The sequence below is a fragment of the Misgurnus anguillicaudatus genome, chromosome 16, assembly GCF_027580225.2.
Source record: "Misgurnus anguillicaudatus chromosome 16, ASM2758022v2, whole genome shotgun sequence".
Taxonomy (NCBI): domain Eukaryota; kingdom Metazoa; phylum Chordata; class Actinopteri; order Cypriniformes; family Cobitidae; genus Misgurnus; species Misgurnus anguillicaudatus.
The window spans coordinates 35,523,276-35,539,914 of NC_073352.2; the positions used below are offsets into that span (position 1 = coordinate 35,523,276).

The 16,639-nt window shown below is 35.9% G+C and overlaps 1 protein-coding gene across 1 annotated transcript; it reads left to right on the forward strand.

Annotated features, from left to right (window-relative positions):
- The first annotated feature begins 8,878 nt into the window (after nt 1–8,878).
- Nucleotides 8,879–15,224, forward strand: mchr2b (melanin concentrating hormone receptor 2b). Its single transcript, XM_055177394.2, has 2 exons — nt 8,879–9,515; nt 12,487–15,224. The coding sequence occupies exons 1-2, from the start codon at nt 9,115–9,117 to the stop codon at nt 13,103–13,105; spliced, it is 1,020 nt and encodes a 339-aa protein (XP_055033369.2). The 5' UTR covers nt 8,879–9,114; the 3' UTR covers nt 13,106–15,224.
- Nucleotides 15,225–16,639: the final 1,415 nt, after the last annotated feature.

Genomic DNA, 16,639 nt, shown 5'->3' on the forward strand with positions numbered 1-16,639 from the left:
ATAACACATTCAATTTTAGTTCCTTGCAATGATAAAATTTCAGGAACATTTTTTTTGGTTCAGCTTTAGAGGTTGAAAACATCATATTTTGGTCTTATCTATATTTAAAACCAGCTTAAGTTCACAAATGCGATACTGATATAACAGATAAACTTAACATTAATATAACATTAAACTTTCCCACGTGGAATATTATCAAGTACCACCTTATGGTTCATTGAATGGGGACAATATTTCACTACGCTTCTGCTCGTTAGATCCTCCAACTGTTCGTCTTTCTTCTTTGATGGCCTTCAGGGATTGCTGTACATGATATAAATAACAATTACTGCATCATATTTTAGAGAGTTCAAAATGCATCACAGTTCCATGCACTTCTTGTATTTATATTAACCAATCACATGACACTTGAAGATCAGGTGATTTCATTTTAAAAGATTTTTGGAAATGCTACTAAATAATTTTTTCCACTTGTTATACCACGGGCCTGTTGAAGTCTTTATGTTCCACGGGTGTTGATTATTTTTCTATAAACGTACGCTTGACCTGTCAAATGTCTTAAATAGGCACCAGAGCAACTTTTGTGGTAACTGTGGTATATGAAGAATAATTGACTCCGGGCCGTTGAATTATGTGAAAATAATGCACACCCGCGGTCTAACTCTGCTTCGCGTCATGCCGCATAACCACATTGGGTCTGCATTATTTTCTTATAATTCAACAGGCCGTCGTCAATTATTCCTTACTTATAGACTGATTCGGTCCATGGTTGTGTTGTAAGTGAAATGCTATTTTATGAGAAATTCAGTTTTTATTAGAATATACATCAACACAGAATAGGTGACAAGAAAAATGGTTCATCTAAGAATTTAATGAATTCTGTAAGATCTGTCATATCACTCAGTAACTTCTCTTTACATTTGCGACATCCTTCTTTAATTCGCCTTTGTCCCTAATTGCATTCCCCCGCATTTCTATTTCATTCTGATCCAATAAATCAAATCCACAGATTTCAATTTCATCGTGCGAGAGTGTGCGTAAAGTTACACTCAATTTCCCAGATCTCATCACATCTTTTTTACAGTGTGACACATCAGGCTGCTAAATTAAATCAACTCCGAGTAGGCCCAAGCTATTTTTACCATTATCATGAGACCGCTGTAGTCAATCCTGAGTAGGATGCTTTAATGAAGTATAGACAATCTATATTCAAAGACATTTAAAAAGCAGCATTATTTTGCTGATGTCTTACTTTTCATTGCATATATAAAAAATTCATAAATGTAGATTTTTTTCTAGGTTGAGTTGAAGTGAGCTCAGTGCCGGTCAGTGCTAATGAGATAATCTCTGTCCCCTAACACAGCGAGAGACTGGATGTGATGCATGAGGTAACTCAATAGGGAGGTGGGACACCATTATCACATTCATTTCACATGACTTTTACACTCAGCGGAGACCTTTACATCTTCTCTGGCATTTGCGGAGAGATGGTGGCTTGCAGAGGTTAGCTCGGGATCCTGTGGTAATGGTCAAGGTTAGGAAACAGGGGGCTTTTCTATTCCGTGTTTACTAAACTTATCATAGTGTGAGTTAACCTGTCACGTTGTGTACTTATATATATATATACTGTCAGTGAGGACTGTGTACCCAAACTATGCACTTTTATATGAGATGAATTCTCCAGTCACATTACTATCCTAATAAAAGCTCATGTAGTGATTAAAGACATTATGCCTAAAAGTTTGTTGCCCTGACCGCCACAGCTGTCAATTTGTTTTTTCATCATAAATTCAGCCAAGACACATCAAATTAAAGCATTTATATAATTATAATTGAATGCAATGAATTAATATACACATACTTGTAAATCCATTGAAAGATTTATACTTGTTGCATGCGTGAAATCAGTTTTTCATTAGCTTTAGGACAGCACAGATCTGCATGAGCTCATTTAAATTACAGAAATGATGACGCAGAATAAAACCTCTCTCATCATTCAGCTATAAACACGTCTTCCTCTCAGTTCACCATAAATATCAGCTCACTGTTTGAGCAGTAAAAATGAAGCTAACCTCCACCATAGCTTCAGTAAATATACAAAGAGAACCACGCATGCAATGCAAACAGGGAAATAGAAATGTCACGTTACATTTGGTAAAACAGACCCATCTGAATGGCAGAAATAAAAGTGTAATGGACCACAAAAATAGACTTCATGAAAGCTTCTTATTTGGATAATAAAAACACACACAAAAATCCCAATAAGTTATTTCCATAATGAAATCTAAGGGATTTGAACACTTGTTGTATTTGATGCATTAGCTAAGAAAGTCCTCTAGGTGGCAGATTTAACACAGAGTTAACATTACTGATTTACTGATAGGAAGGTTTGGTGGAGAACCCACAGAGACCATTTGGATTTACAGCTTACCCTGGTTGAGACAAATATCTGGTTTATAAGAAACTAAGTTGTCTTTCACTGACGTATCTTAAAATAGAATTCGAATTTAATCTGGGGAATTTTGAAAATATTCCAAATTAGAAACCTAACAGGAAATTTACAGGAATTTATGGGAATTATTTGAAAATGTATATAAACTATATAATATATAAACATTAATAAACATTTTGTTTAGTCATAAGCAAGGTAATACACATTTTTAAGAATGCTAATCAAGACTGAATTAAATGAAGAGTTTCGTTGCAAAACGAGAACTCTGTTTTTAACATTTTTGTCAAAACATGTTTATTATTATGTTATCATGTTTTTTGTTTTGTTTTATGGTGCTACTTAGCTGTATTTTTTAAGTTATGAAGGTTTAAATCAAAACAAACCAACTGCAGTTGAATTGATATTAATTGGAATGCACAACCAAAAAACGAGATTTCTTTTTTTCTATTTCTGGATATCTTTTTAAATTATGATATCACTTAAATGTTTCAGTCTCAGTCAGTGTATTTGTCTTTACAATGTATAATGTTGTTGCACACTAACTTACACACAGCACAATGACGTTTTTAACAAATTTATGTAACTTACGGGAATGCATGCAAAACATTTTGAAATAATTTTGTTTGCCGGATTGAAGAAATGATCTGTTCATGTTATGGATGAATGCAAGTACATGCAGGGGTTGTGGCCTGTGTGTTGTGTGCATGTAAATGATGAATGTGCAGGCTAGAAATTCAACTGAAATTTCATGAAATCTTGTTGTTTTAAACAAAATTATCCTGCAAATTTTAACTTCCGTTTTATAGGCAACTCTGCAATTATATATATATATTCCTGTTAATTCCCACGGACATTTTTTCAGCCTTTTGCAAGCAACCATAATCTTAACACACTGCATCATGCATCACTGTTTTGCACACAAGTGTTGTTTTTCTGTATGTTATGTTTGAAAAAAAACTAAATGTCCTAAAATAACTCAGGTCTACTCTTGGATTCATCTAAACCCAGTCTGGGAAACTGCCCCTGTGTTATTTAGTCTCTCTCACTTCATCATTTGCCAAGACAGTAAGCTGAACCCTCCTAGCAGATTTAGTAGATATAACTTGCATTTGATTTCATTTGCTTGGGAGACTTTGAGTTAATGCCGCCTGGCTTAGATTTGATAAAGCTGTATACAATCTTAACAAAATAATGCTCACTTTAAAGTAAGAGGTAGAAGATGAAGAGGTAGTAGGAGATGCTTATAAGTTTCTTCAGTCCGAAGTAAAAACATAGCAGGCATCTTCCGTTGAACAGTAAATTACTGGTGATCACAATTTTTTTAAAGTTTTAAATCTGCAGACAGATGAACGCGCATCTTACCAGAGACTCAGATTCGCCTTTGACCTTTACCACTCCCCTAGACCCGAGAAGCCGGCTCTGGCACAAGTTATTCAGCGGTCCAGCCTTAAGCCCAAACGAAGCTCCAGCGCAGCACGATCATGCCCTGCAAACACGACAGGCTGCGGCAGGCACGCTCGCTTAAAGCCCGGTAGTGCAAACACGGCTAATGATATATTTCAGCAGAAAAATGCAAAACATTACACGAGCAAATAACTCTGCTGCTGTGTGAATATCTTGTTTTGGAGTTGAAATAAGGCAAATCTTTTCAAGCACTTCACAAACAAATAAATCATTTGAAGTGATCGTCTGGTAAGTAAACAATGTTAGTGATGTATTTCAACATTTTGTTTCTGACATTCCAGATGATTTTTAAAATTGCCACAGATTTTGTTAGTGGAGGTGACAGCATGACAGAATATTAAATGAACCCTAGAATTATTTTGTATTATTCTGTCTCCTTATTTACAGCAAACTGCTCTGTCTCAACATTAGCTTTAACCAGCAAAACCTGAAAGACATCATCTAAGCTGTAATGGTTTACCTGGGAAAGATCTGAGCTTAGAACCAAAAGATTAGCAACCTGTTGAGGCCGATACACATTAAACAAGATACTCAAACGCTGTTTGATTTTACACATAAATCCTCTTGACCGAGAGCAACAGCAGCCTTTCATCAGTCATTTTATCTAAATGAAGTTTCAATCTTTCAAGATGGACAGCATGAGCTCAGAGGTTTTTAATAGATGATATATGATTCTTCACTTCACTTCTAAACAAATCTTACTTTATTGAACAATGCTGATATTCAGATTTTTTGCGCCGAACCAAACATTGTAATGCTTCATTTATACACATTGTTATTTTAACACATTATGTGTCATTTTGTGTTCAAATAAATAAACGGAACAACACAAGATGTGTAACACATTAAAAGGGTTTCCCTCACCAGACACAAACTGTTTTAAGAGTATAAGATACTGAAAATAATCCTAATACTTTATTCATGCATTTGCTCATGTAAACTTTGGATAAAAGCTTCCGCTAAATGAATAAAATGCTTAACCAGCAAACCACTATCAGATTCATCAAAAGACTGTGATAGATAAATAGAAAAACTGGTATAAACCCGTCTGGACCTACATGGTGTTTTGGTGGATCTAAAACTGGTTTTCCAGCAGGGAAGATTCTGCATCTGTGTTTATATTTCTGTGGATGTGAGTTGATCGGGTTCAGAGATTTTGCTCTGCATTGCAGGATTGTTTTTTTTTCATACCCTTCAAAGTGTAACCACAAATCCTGTCCGATCGTATTATTAAATTTTCCCTCAGTATTACCACGATCAGATTGATTACATTTGGCCAAAGCCTTTGAAACAACCCACCATGCGATTGGATCGATAAAATGAAATAATTTTGGCCAAACTCATTTTATATTCCCTGCAGACCTTTTGACATCTTGATGAGTGCCCATAAAAGAATCATTATTTCTATCCCTCTTTAGGACAGAAGATTTGAGAAGAAATCTCTACATATAAGTCCACAGAGGCACTTGAGGATAAAATAACACAAATCTTTTTTTTATTTAACGTCTTGTCGAATCTAATTATGCGTGAATGTGCGAAAAATACTGCTTGTGAAGCCAATAAGAAGCTCTATTATGATATTTGTAGAAATCTGAAAGAGAGATTATCAGCTGAAACATGAAGAGTCATCAACAAATCTAAACTCTCTGTTAATGTAATGTTTTCATTTCTATCAATCAAACTCCTCATCTGTCTACATAGACAACAAAGTTTGGCATCAGAAGTGTCTATATAAAAAGGTCGGGACAGAAATGTAAGCTTGAAACAAAGATTGTTATCTTTAATCATCAAACATGCTCCAGTAATAAAAGACATCATATGATTTAAGTAGAAGCACATGACCATAGAGTCACATTCTCTGTTTCATCTATTTCCCTCCTCCTCTGGGCCATCAATCCAAATACCATGTCCATGTTTTTCCTTTATCTTCTCATTTTTTTTTTGTTTTTTTGGAGGATAAGGAACTGTTTGCTGGAAGACTGCATTACACTGTCCTGTTATGTGATAATCTTCATCAATCAAAATTCTTGCTCATATTTTAATGACACAATCATATGGATACAATAAATTAAAATGCATGATGCACTACATCATAATTGCCTCTGAGATAAAAGATAGCATGAAAACAACAGAAAGAAAAACAAGGGGCTTTTGGTTTGCAGGATTAAAATGTCAAGCAATCTCCTTGTGCTGATTACAATGAATGAAGAGGACATATGCATTAATAACATGAATGAATCCACAAATGACATTCAGTAATCAGCAGAGCTCAGAAAAGAGAGACAAACCAACTGTGAAGTAATGACTCACATCAGTTCTGCTGGAGATTTTGATGAGTTTTGTATAATCACACTGCTCCTTGAACAAACTCTTTACTTTCTCCAACAAATTATGCTGAGCAAAACATTTGCTGTATACCAGTTATTTCCAAAAGGGCTTTGTGTACCTCAGGGCATACTCACACAGGTTCTGCCAGGTACTTGGAATGACTTTCATTTCTTTTTCAAACAGAAAAAAAACTAATGCAATGTCATGCTCTTTTCCTTTATGTTTGTGTGTGCTCGTGTGTTCGGATTCTTGGAAAATGGAGTATAAAAACGCCAAAATTCACTAAAACCAGTGAAAAATATCATTGTTTTAGCGTTCATAGTTTCTACTTGTTTCCTATGTAGGGCATATAGATCTATAAGCTGGACATGCATTATATACATTTACTGGGCTGAAATCTTCGGCTAAAGATGTCAGAGTGTCATTTGGTCACCAACCCTTCAAAAAATCACAAGACAGGCAAACGACCCCAGACTAAGCCACCAAACCACTAAATGTTCCTCAGGCCCTTTCATTTATAAAGACTTTCATGATCTATCCATGTGTGTGCGTGTCTGTCTGCGAGTTTGGATATGAGAGAGACAACAACCACACTCTTTACCACAACTTTAATGCTTTTATGCCAGGCAATCCTTACACAAGCATAACATTATCAGTCAGTTATTGACGTGTTTTATTAATTTTATAGGCCTTTTTTTAAAATATAGCCCCTGCTCGTGGAGTCAACATAAAGCCCTTTTTAATGTAGGCTACTGCAAATTCAATGATGGATCTACAAAAATATGCAAGAAAATATTATTTTTGTTTAATCTAATAAATAGTAAGCTCCACATTTTTGAAACCATGTTTGCTTTTGCACAATATCTGAGTAACACCAAGACGTGTGAATATGAAGTTTTCAATTTTCTATGTAAAAGCATTCCCTTAAATGAAGAGAGATGATGAAGTGTCTACAGCTCTTCTAGAATTAAATAATGCTGATGCTTAAGTCTTGGACAGATTTAGTTTTAAAGTGTGCACAAATGAACAAATGATCTGTTATCAGCTATTAGAAGTGTCTGGACTGCAAGATCAATTTACTAATAAATCATTACAATCTTCTAACAATGAAAAGATCTCAGTAGAATAACAGATTGAATTATTCAACTTTAGCTGCTTGAATTTGTATAGAAAGCAGTTATGTGTGCAGAACATCATAATCTAAAGCTGGTAAAACAAAGACAAGAAATGTCAACCATACACTATTAGAAATAAAAGGTTCTTTGTCAGGTTGTATGGATCCAAAAAACACCTTTAAAGGGAATCTATTATGGTTTTTTTGATATAAGTCTTAGGTGTGCCCAGAATGTGTCTGTGAAGTTTCAGCTCAAAATACCCCACAGATCATTTATTACAGTGTGTCCAAAATGACTCTATTTGGGTGGAAGTAAAATCGCTCTGTTTTGATGTCTGTACCTTTAAAGGCAAATAAGCTGCTGCTCCTCATTTTCTCACAAACAGACAGTTAGCGCTTTCAGTTTAAATAGATCTGATTAATAAAGTCTGAGACAATAGTATCTAGTGGACAGAGCTGAGAGTGGAAACTATGGTAATGCAGGACTGTAAGTGGGCGGGGCTTTATCAGTGTGACCTCACATTAATAGGAGAATCAAAACGGCATTTCTAATGAGACTGCTTTAGTTTAATGAAGATTAAAAAAACAAGGAGCGGGTGAGTTTTTTCATCATAAGGTGGTTTTGTTCACACACTGCCAACACACATTATGTCCAGAGACAAATTGTAAAAATTAATTTTGCACAATAGGTGCCCACTAAAACATTCACTAAACCTTTCCATTGCAAAATGCTTCTTTGTATGTAGGAAAGAAACGTGATCATGTCTGTGAAATACAGATATGTTGTGGTTACGCGATCATGAATCGGCGCTATGTGAATCAGGGTTTGGCAGCTGATCTGTAGTTAGGAATGTATACATTACACAGTATACATTTTACACAGTAACGTATGTAGTTTTGATATGCTTTAGCTATTATTTGAACTAAGGTAATCTACTTGTTATTTATGTTGCTGGTTATCAGAAATAAACTACTCTAAAAGGACCCTGTTGTTATTGATTCTTTGTGGAAATTTTCCAGAAATTAAGTATGTTCCACGAAAGCTGTTTGGTTATGTTGTTACTGCTGAAACCATAGGAACATCAAAGTTTGATATCACTCATTGATTTCAATCTTTGACATGATCTGACTCAGTCAATATTAAAGATATCAAGGTTATTTTTCACAGAATCATCTTTACATTGTGTAGATTTTATGGAGAAAACAGTCACCAAATAATGACTTTAACTGGGTTTTTACAAAAGGATCCTTTAAGAAAATCCTCTGGGGTACCAAAAATGCTATACCGTCCCTGCAAGAACCCTTTATAGCACATTTATAAGTATATTTTTAAATGTTATGAATGTTAAGAAATGTTACGAAATGAGTCCACAATAACAAAAGCATAGTGATGGTTTGAATTTCAATTATTTGAATTCTAATTTTTAGTGAAGGTCAAGATGAGAGAGAGAGAGAGAGAGAGAGAGAGAGAGAGAGAGAGAGAGAGAGAATGAAAGGGTGGAGACACACAGACTCTAGAAGCTCCTGCTTTTGGACACTTGTGTATTAAAACAGTATTTCAAGACAAGACAGAAGCGTTGTACAACTTAATCAAAACATAGTTGATGATAAAACGGCTGGCGTCCAGGGAAACGCTATTACAACTGTAAGCAAGTTGGATATGACGCGGTCCAGCAGCGCGTAAAGCGTGCGTAATTGATCCCAAACTTTTCGTAGTCGTTCCTGTAAAACGCCAAAAAGATCGTAAGCATTTACGATGAACTCCACGGGCATTTTTTGCGATTCTGAACTCACGAACTCATCAAACTCCTCGTGCGTAAACCGAACCGTGCCGTCATACAGCGTGATTGACATCGCGTCTTTCATGCACATCTTCCCAACCGTTTACGGCATCCTGTGTTCAGTGGGAGCGCTGGCCAACGGGTTGGTTATCTATGCTGTGGCATCATGTAAGAAGAAGATGGTCTCCGACATTTACGTGCTAAACTTGGCCATCGCTGATCTGCTTTTCTTGTTGGTGATGCCCTTTAACATCCATCAGCTGGTCAGGGACAGACAGTGGGTCTTTGGGCACTTCATGTGCAAAGCTGTGGTTGTGGTGGACGTCAGTAACCAGTTTACCACAGTGGGGATAGTAACTGTCCTCTGCATTGACAGGTGAGACTTTTGCGTACATTTCAGAATCATATTTATGAGTTGCTCTGTAAGTAAACTTTCAATAAAGTAGCGCTTATGGTTAAACACGTGCCACTTGGTAAATCTCATGAAACAATCATGCAGTATCAAATATTTGACCCTATTTTGGTTTTATGAAGCACATTATATGCAGTGTTACTAGCATGATGCAAATACTAGCATGATGTGTACAGTAATGAGGATGATGATGAGATTACTTTTTGCAAATTCTGGGGGAAATGTGTGCAACAGAGAAATGAAAGAAAGTGCTGTCAGAAGATTGATCGTGATTAATCACATACAAAATAAAATATTATGTTTATACACACATACATGTATACATTAAAGAATTTGTTTTGTATAATTTTTTTACATGTATAATATAAAATATATATATACATATACACACAAATTTAAATATATGTAAAATACATATGTGTTTGTGTGTTTTTACGACACAGTGCACACGCATATATTATGCAAAAACTTTAATTTTGAATGCAATTAAAATTTTGACAGCCCTAAAAGATAAAAGGAGAGCCATTTTATTTATATTCAAGGTAAAAGAATTCAATTGTGTATTCAGATCACACATCACATCAGATTTACAGAATGACAGTCCAGCTGTATCACTGCTCTTAATCAAAGTCTTAATCTAGATGTTCTGCTGAATAAATGCAGAACAAAATCAATGTAATTCTCAAGGGTCTGATTCACAAAGACTGACCTTGAAAAAGTGTGCATACTACATTGATTATCTTTGTATCATTAGTGTGCAAGACTGGAAAATAGCAACAGACAGTTGTGTGCTTATAAAAAACTACACAAAGGCACTATAACTAACACAAAATAAATCACCGCATGGCATGCCTTCATACAAAATGTGCATAGAGATACAGAGAGTACAGAACAATCTTTGTATATTTGTAAAAGTTTCCTGGATGATAACACTTTTTCATATATTGCGTTATTTCTGTATTCCCAAAGGCCTTGCTAAGAAAAGAGATTCTGATGCCTGGAGTAACTCAGATAAGACATCTTAGCCGCACATTATCTTTGGTTAAGGCATATATAATATTACATTGGGTTTAAAAGAGAAAGATAAAGTTACTCTTACTGCTGTGAGCACTACATTATACAAGCAGGCAGCCAATCGCAGCTGTTAATGTAGGGTGATGTCCGCTATTCAACAGGAAAAATACAAAAATAAGCGCTTAAGAAATGAGTCAACTATTAAGTGAAAGTGTAATATCTGTTGTTTTAATAAGCAGACTCTCTCATTTCTCTTGTTTTTCTCTTTAAAACATACAAAGATGAATGAAGGAGCTTCTTTAGGAAATTCTTAGAAATTTTGCTATTTGGTCACATGTAATGTGTGGTGTTTTCCAAGGCCAGAAATGCTTCAGGATATTTAAGCTCGAAGTACTTTGTTTTGTATGAATATAGTAATATTTCCATATCTGCATCTTTACTCAAACTAAGAGCAATACTGAAAGCCAAAAGCTCATATAATCCAGATGGAAACACAAATGTTTAAATGTTTGGTTATCATTTTCATTTCCAAATCTGTATAAATGTATTTTTTCTGATGAACACAAAAGAAGATATTTTGATGATAAGCACACAGTTGACGGTACATAGTAGTAAAAACAAATACTATGGAAGTCAATGGGGAATAAGAAACAACATAAGGACGAGTAAATGATGACAGAACTTTTCCTTTAATATCTCACAATTGTTTCTCTGAAAGAGACCCTATATTCTCATTTAAAGTTTCAGAAAATATCTCAACAGCATCACAAACTATCTTCACATTTGCCAAGATACCCGAGAGATAAAAATAGACCTAACAATCTGACTTATATACATTATTAAAAAGACGTAACGTTACTGTGATAACACTGAGTGTGTTTACATGAACAGAATAAGCAGATAATATCAAAAATCTGCTTATAATAGAAACCTGTTTACATGCAAATCAATAAACCAGATTTACAGAAAACTGTGTTTATATGGGATTTGGAGATTTGCCAGGTTTCTCGCAGTCAGTGACGTCATCGCCTATAGTACAAATGAAGAGTTTCTTTCCATATAAAATTTTTCAAAAAAATTTTTTCTTGTGCATTCCAATTAATATCAATCAAACTGCAGTGATTTAACATTCATAACAAAAAATACAGCTAACAAGCACAATAAAACACAATGAAACAGCCCATTCTCATGAAGTGTGTATAAATAGCACCCATTGTGAAAATCGTGCAATACATACGGCTGGTATTGACGACTGGTGTATCAAGATGCATGCAAAATTGGATATTTGGCGTGTGTAACACTGCATGTTATTTATACACATTTGATGAGAATGGGTTGCAATAAAAACATGATAACATAATAATAAACATGTTTTGACAATCATTCTTAAAATGGAGTTATCTCGTTTTGGAACCAAACTTTTCATATAGTCGTTCAAAAAGCTGACTTAATCTATACTGTTGTATCTCTTCTCATGTCTCAGCTTTTATTTTTGCAATTTCTCTGTCAAATGCATTATTTTGCGCTTACTTTCGCGTGTGACGTTTATCTTTCACACTTGGAGACATGCGCACTTAAACAAAACTGCAAGAAAGCCGCTTAAGGTTTTTAAATGCAAGGTAATGAGCAAAAAACTACATGTGCTGATCAGTTTTTGCTTACACTGGTTATGGTCTTTCCCCAATAAAAAAAATGACCCCACACGATCAGTTTATTAATCATAATCGGCATAAGACTGAGCATGTAAATGCACTCATTCATATATACATACTTGTAATTCTATAGTAAAAATGTAGATAAAACATCCAAATTTTAAATAATGAAGAAATAACTGAGCCCTCCATAAATTCACAAGAAGAGCAGCAACCTCCCTATTTACTGTGAATAAATGCTTTCATCTGTAAATGATGTTTTATTTCAGGTACGTTGCCATTGTACATCCCACATCAGAGAAGAGGACCATTCAATGGACCATCATCATCAACATTATGGTGTGGGTGGGCAGTTTTCTTTTAAGCATTCCTGTCATGATTTACGCCACAGTGGTCTCCACACAGCACATGCACATGTGTATGATTAACTTGGATGGGCCAAGCGATATGTATTGGTACACACTGTATCAGTCCACGCTAGGTTTCATCGTCCCTCTCATTATCATCAGCACATTTTACACTCTGACGTTGTACCACGTCTTTCGCTCCATCCGACGTGTCAAACGCAAGCAGTCCGTGTGGGCCAAACGTGCCACTAAGACGGTCGTGATGGTCATCGCTCTGTTCCTAGTCTGCTGGTCTCCTTACCACGTCATTCAGGTCATCAATCTCAGCATCCAGCAGCCCACCAGTGCCTTCGTCTATGCGTATAACATAAGCATCTGTTTGAGTTACTCGCACAGCTGCATCAATCCTCTCATGCTGCTCGTCTTCGCCCAGAACTACCGTGACCGACTCTGCCGTCGCAAAGAGCTGATCACCGCCTCCAAGACCACCGCCGGATCGAGCGTCAGCTCGGACACCAGTCATCGGTGTACCGCTATCTAACACGCGCTCCAGCCCGACTGAGGAGAAGGAAACATTGCACTACTCGAAAGTTTCTCAAAGATGAAAAACTGGAAAAAGAAACCACAGAGCTTTCCGGATGAATGAAAGTGTAGTGGTGAAGATCACTGGACAACTGACTTGTTGCTTTATTTGATGTAAACTAGTGATCTGTTGATAAAAAACAACAAATCGTTTTGTTTTTGTTGTTGTGAAATGTTCAAGACCAGATGAGAGTATCTTCTGACTTATCTTACGTGGTTATTGTCATACAAGATGTCTTATTCATATGAAAGGACTCAAAGGACTTCATTATAGTGTCTGTGGCATAAACCTGATCTCACATCTTATTATTAAGGGAAATGCAGTCACAGTTTGATTTTCTGTTGAGTTATTTTGAACCTAAGTTTGTGTTTACATGAAAAATCATCTTTTGGCATAAACAATAAACATTAAATGTGAGGAGGCGCGCACATCCAAACACTAGCAGGTGCCAATATAGAACAATAAACCAAACATTTCACTTAAGTATAAAATAAAACACAAGTTATGTTAAAAGTAGGGCTGGGCTGATATCACCTTCTCATGTCTAATACCGATACCTCAACCTTGAGTATCTGACGATACTGATACTGATCCAATACCATCTCTATCGCACTTTTAATCAATTAAGCTGCAAATAACACATTTATTAGCCGTACAAACATCTTAAACAGAGCTACAGAACTCAATTTTTTTACTGTGCAACAAATGACTTTGCAAATTCGAGAATCAATGAAACATTGTGCAATATTGCTGCTTCATTTTTATTTAAATGTTTCAAACAGACTAGCAACATTTTTAGTTAGTCAGCATAACAACTTTGGACAATTTAAAGTGCAACTTTGTGCAAATTCATGTTGCTCAGCAAGTCGCCCTTTACCCCAAGTTGCCATGACAAGGTCTGTGTTGGTATTGGATCGGATTGTACTCCCCAGCTTATTCGATCCAGCCATTTCGCCAATATCTGGCTAATATCGATACAAATATCGTATAGGCCCACCCCTAGTTAAAAGTAACACGAAATGTGTTGTTCCAATAATAGCAAAGAGCTGTGTGTATTCTGGTACAACGCATTTACTGATTGTGTTGTTTTTAACATCCATTTTAGAAGTGTAACTAAGAGGCGTCTTAAAGGGACAGTTCACATAAAAAATGAAAATTCTGTCATCATTTACTAACCTCATGTTAGTAAAAAAAGAACTAATCAATGCAGGTTTAGATCCACATGAGGAGGAGAAAATGATGACAGAATTTAAATTTTTGTGTGAAATATGTAAGGTGTAGATTTTGGCAAAGCTCAGCACCTCAGCAAACTTCCAAGATGACTTTAAATGATTTAAAATCATATCTATCTATATATTTATATTCAGACTCAATGCAGTTTAAGTTCGACTGCAATAAAACTGTTTTTCCACATGTACTGTAAGGTAAACATCTGTCGTGCAAACAAACGAATGTCATTCCTTTCAACAGCTTTTGTTCTCTGTTTAAACTATTTTGTAAGAAATATAAAACGTTACTGTCTTTACTATCAAGCGTGTATTGTATTTGGCTTTAATCTTTGCTTTAAACATTTGAAAGCGTTTTATTATAGAAATGCTAAAGACATCCAGTGTGAAAATCCCCAAGCTGCTGTTTTTCTTCTTCATCTAAGAAGCCCCTACGGCCAACACAACAACAACAACAGATGTGTTCTCTGTTAACGTGTGACACTTCAACTATGTGTGACTAGTCACATTTCAGTCTTGCCACCCTCAATTAACACATTATGAAGCCTGACAAATAACCTAAGGACTGGATATAAAGGTTTAGTTCTTTAGTAGAAATGAATTATGGGAAGTATTTTGTTTTGACAAATCTGTTTTTGTTACGTAAAAGCTGAAATTAAAAACCAACCTGCTTCTTGTGTGAAATCATCTTTTGAAACATCTCATGGTTCCATCCATTACTATTCAGGGATGTGTATAATATATTTTATTATGAATGATTTCATATGCAGCCCATGTATCTGTGTGGATCATCGTGAAGGTGTTCATGTATGTACATCTGAATAAACTTTAGAAACACAAACACGCTTTGAACATTTTAATGTAATCATGTTAAGAAAATATGACTATATTAACAATACAACACAATATTTCATATCTTAAAGCGGAAGTTCACCCAGAAATAAAGCATCTATCATTATTTACTCCATTATTTATCTCTTCTGTGGTGCTACAAGATGTTTTGCATATAAATCTTGCAAATAAGATTTGAAAATTATGGTAGTCACAAGTAATGATTTAAACTTGAGCCTGTTCTTCAAAGTAAAGCGTTTTATTAAGATCTGGAATATATGGAGCTATGGTCCACTTTTAATACACTGTAAAAAGCAGATCAACTTAAAAAAGTACTTTTAATTGCTAACACCTAAATTATTATAACACCGTAATTATTTTTTTTTTTTACTTTTTTACCTAAAGTGAAACTAAATGAACTTTATAGATGAAAAACTAAAAATTTTTAGGTATTACCAGTGCACGAAGTGGGCCGGTACTCACTGGTACGCAGTATCGGCACATCTCTACATTAGCTTGGCTTAAGAAATGGTAAATGGACTGCATTTATATAGCGCTTTCATAGACCAATGGCCATCCAAAGCGCTTTACAATTTTTGCCTCACATTCACCCATTCACTCACACATTCATATACTGACGGCGGTGTCAGCCATGCAAGGCGCCATCCAGCTCGTCGGGAGCAGCTGGGGTTAGGTGTCTTGATCAAGGACACGTCAACACTTGGTCAGGTGGAGCCGGGGATTGAACCACCAACCTTCAGATTTGTAGACAACCTACATGAACCACTGAGCCACTGCTGCCCCATGGACCAGACGGATGTGTGAGTCAGAACTTTAGCCAGATAAAGTTACTTTGTCACTATCCATGAGTAAACCTGTGCCTGCGGTTTTAACAAGCAGTCGGTTATAGCCAACAATAGCCATCTGCAGTGCACGAGCAACGTTACGGTGATGTTAACAATAACGCGACCGTAAGCATGTTTTATGAGGTTAACATGTTGATCTTTTGTATAAATACGCTTGGTTTCAATAAATATAAACTGGTGTGGTCCAAAACACTCCTAACCCTAATCCAGACAAAATTCTCATATAGGAGATAAAAGCATTCAAAACATACAGTTTGGCACATGCGCTAAAAAAGTCTCGAATTTATGACATCACCCTACACCAGGGTTCCCCAAATCTTACCCTGAAGGGCCGAGCACTGCAGAGTTTGGCTGTTTCTCAATATGCGTTCTTCAGCGATCTTGCGTCCTTGTGTCTTCGCTCTACGTCATCATTAACAGTCGAAGTTCAATTTCAATTCTCAAGAACGCAAGTAAAAAGATGCATGAAAATACCCGGATGAGTTTTTGATATCGAGGATGCATCGAGTGCAGACTTGCACGCTGAAATCTTAGGAGGTCACGTGACCAGCAGGAAGATCGCACACATC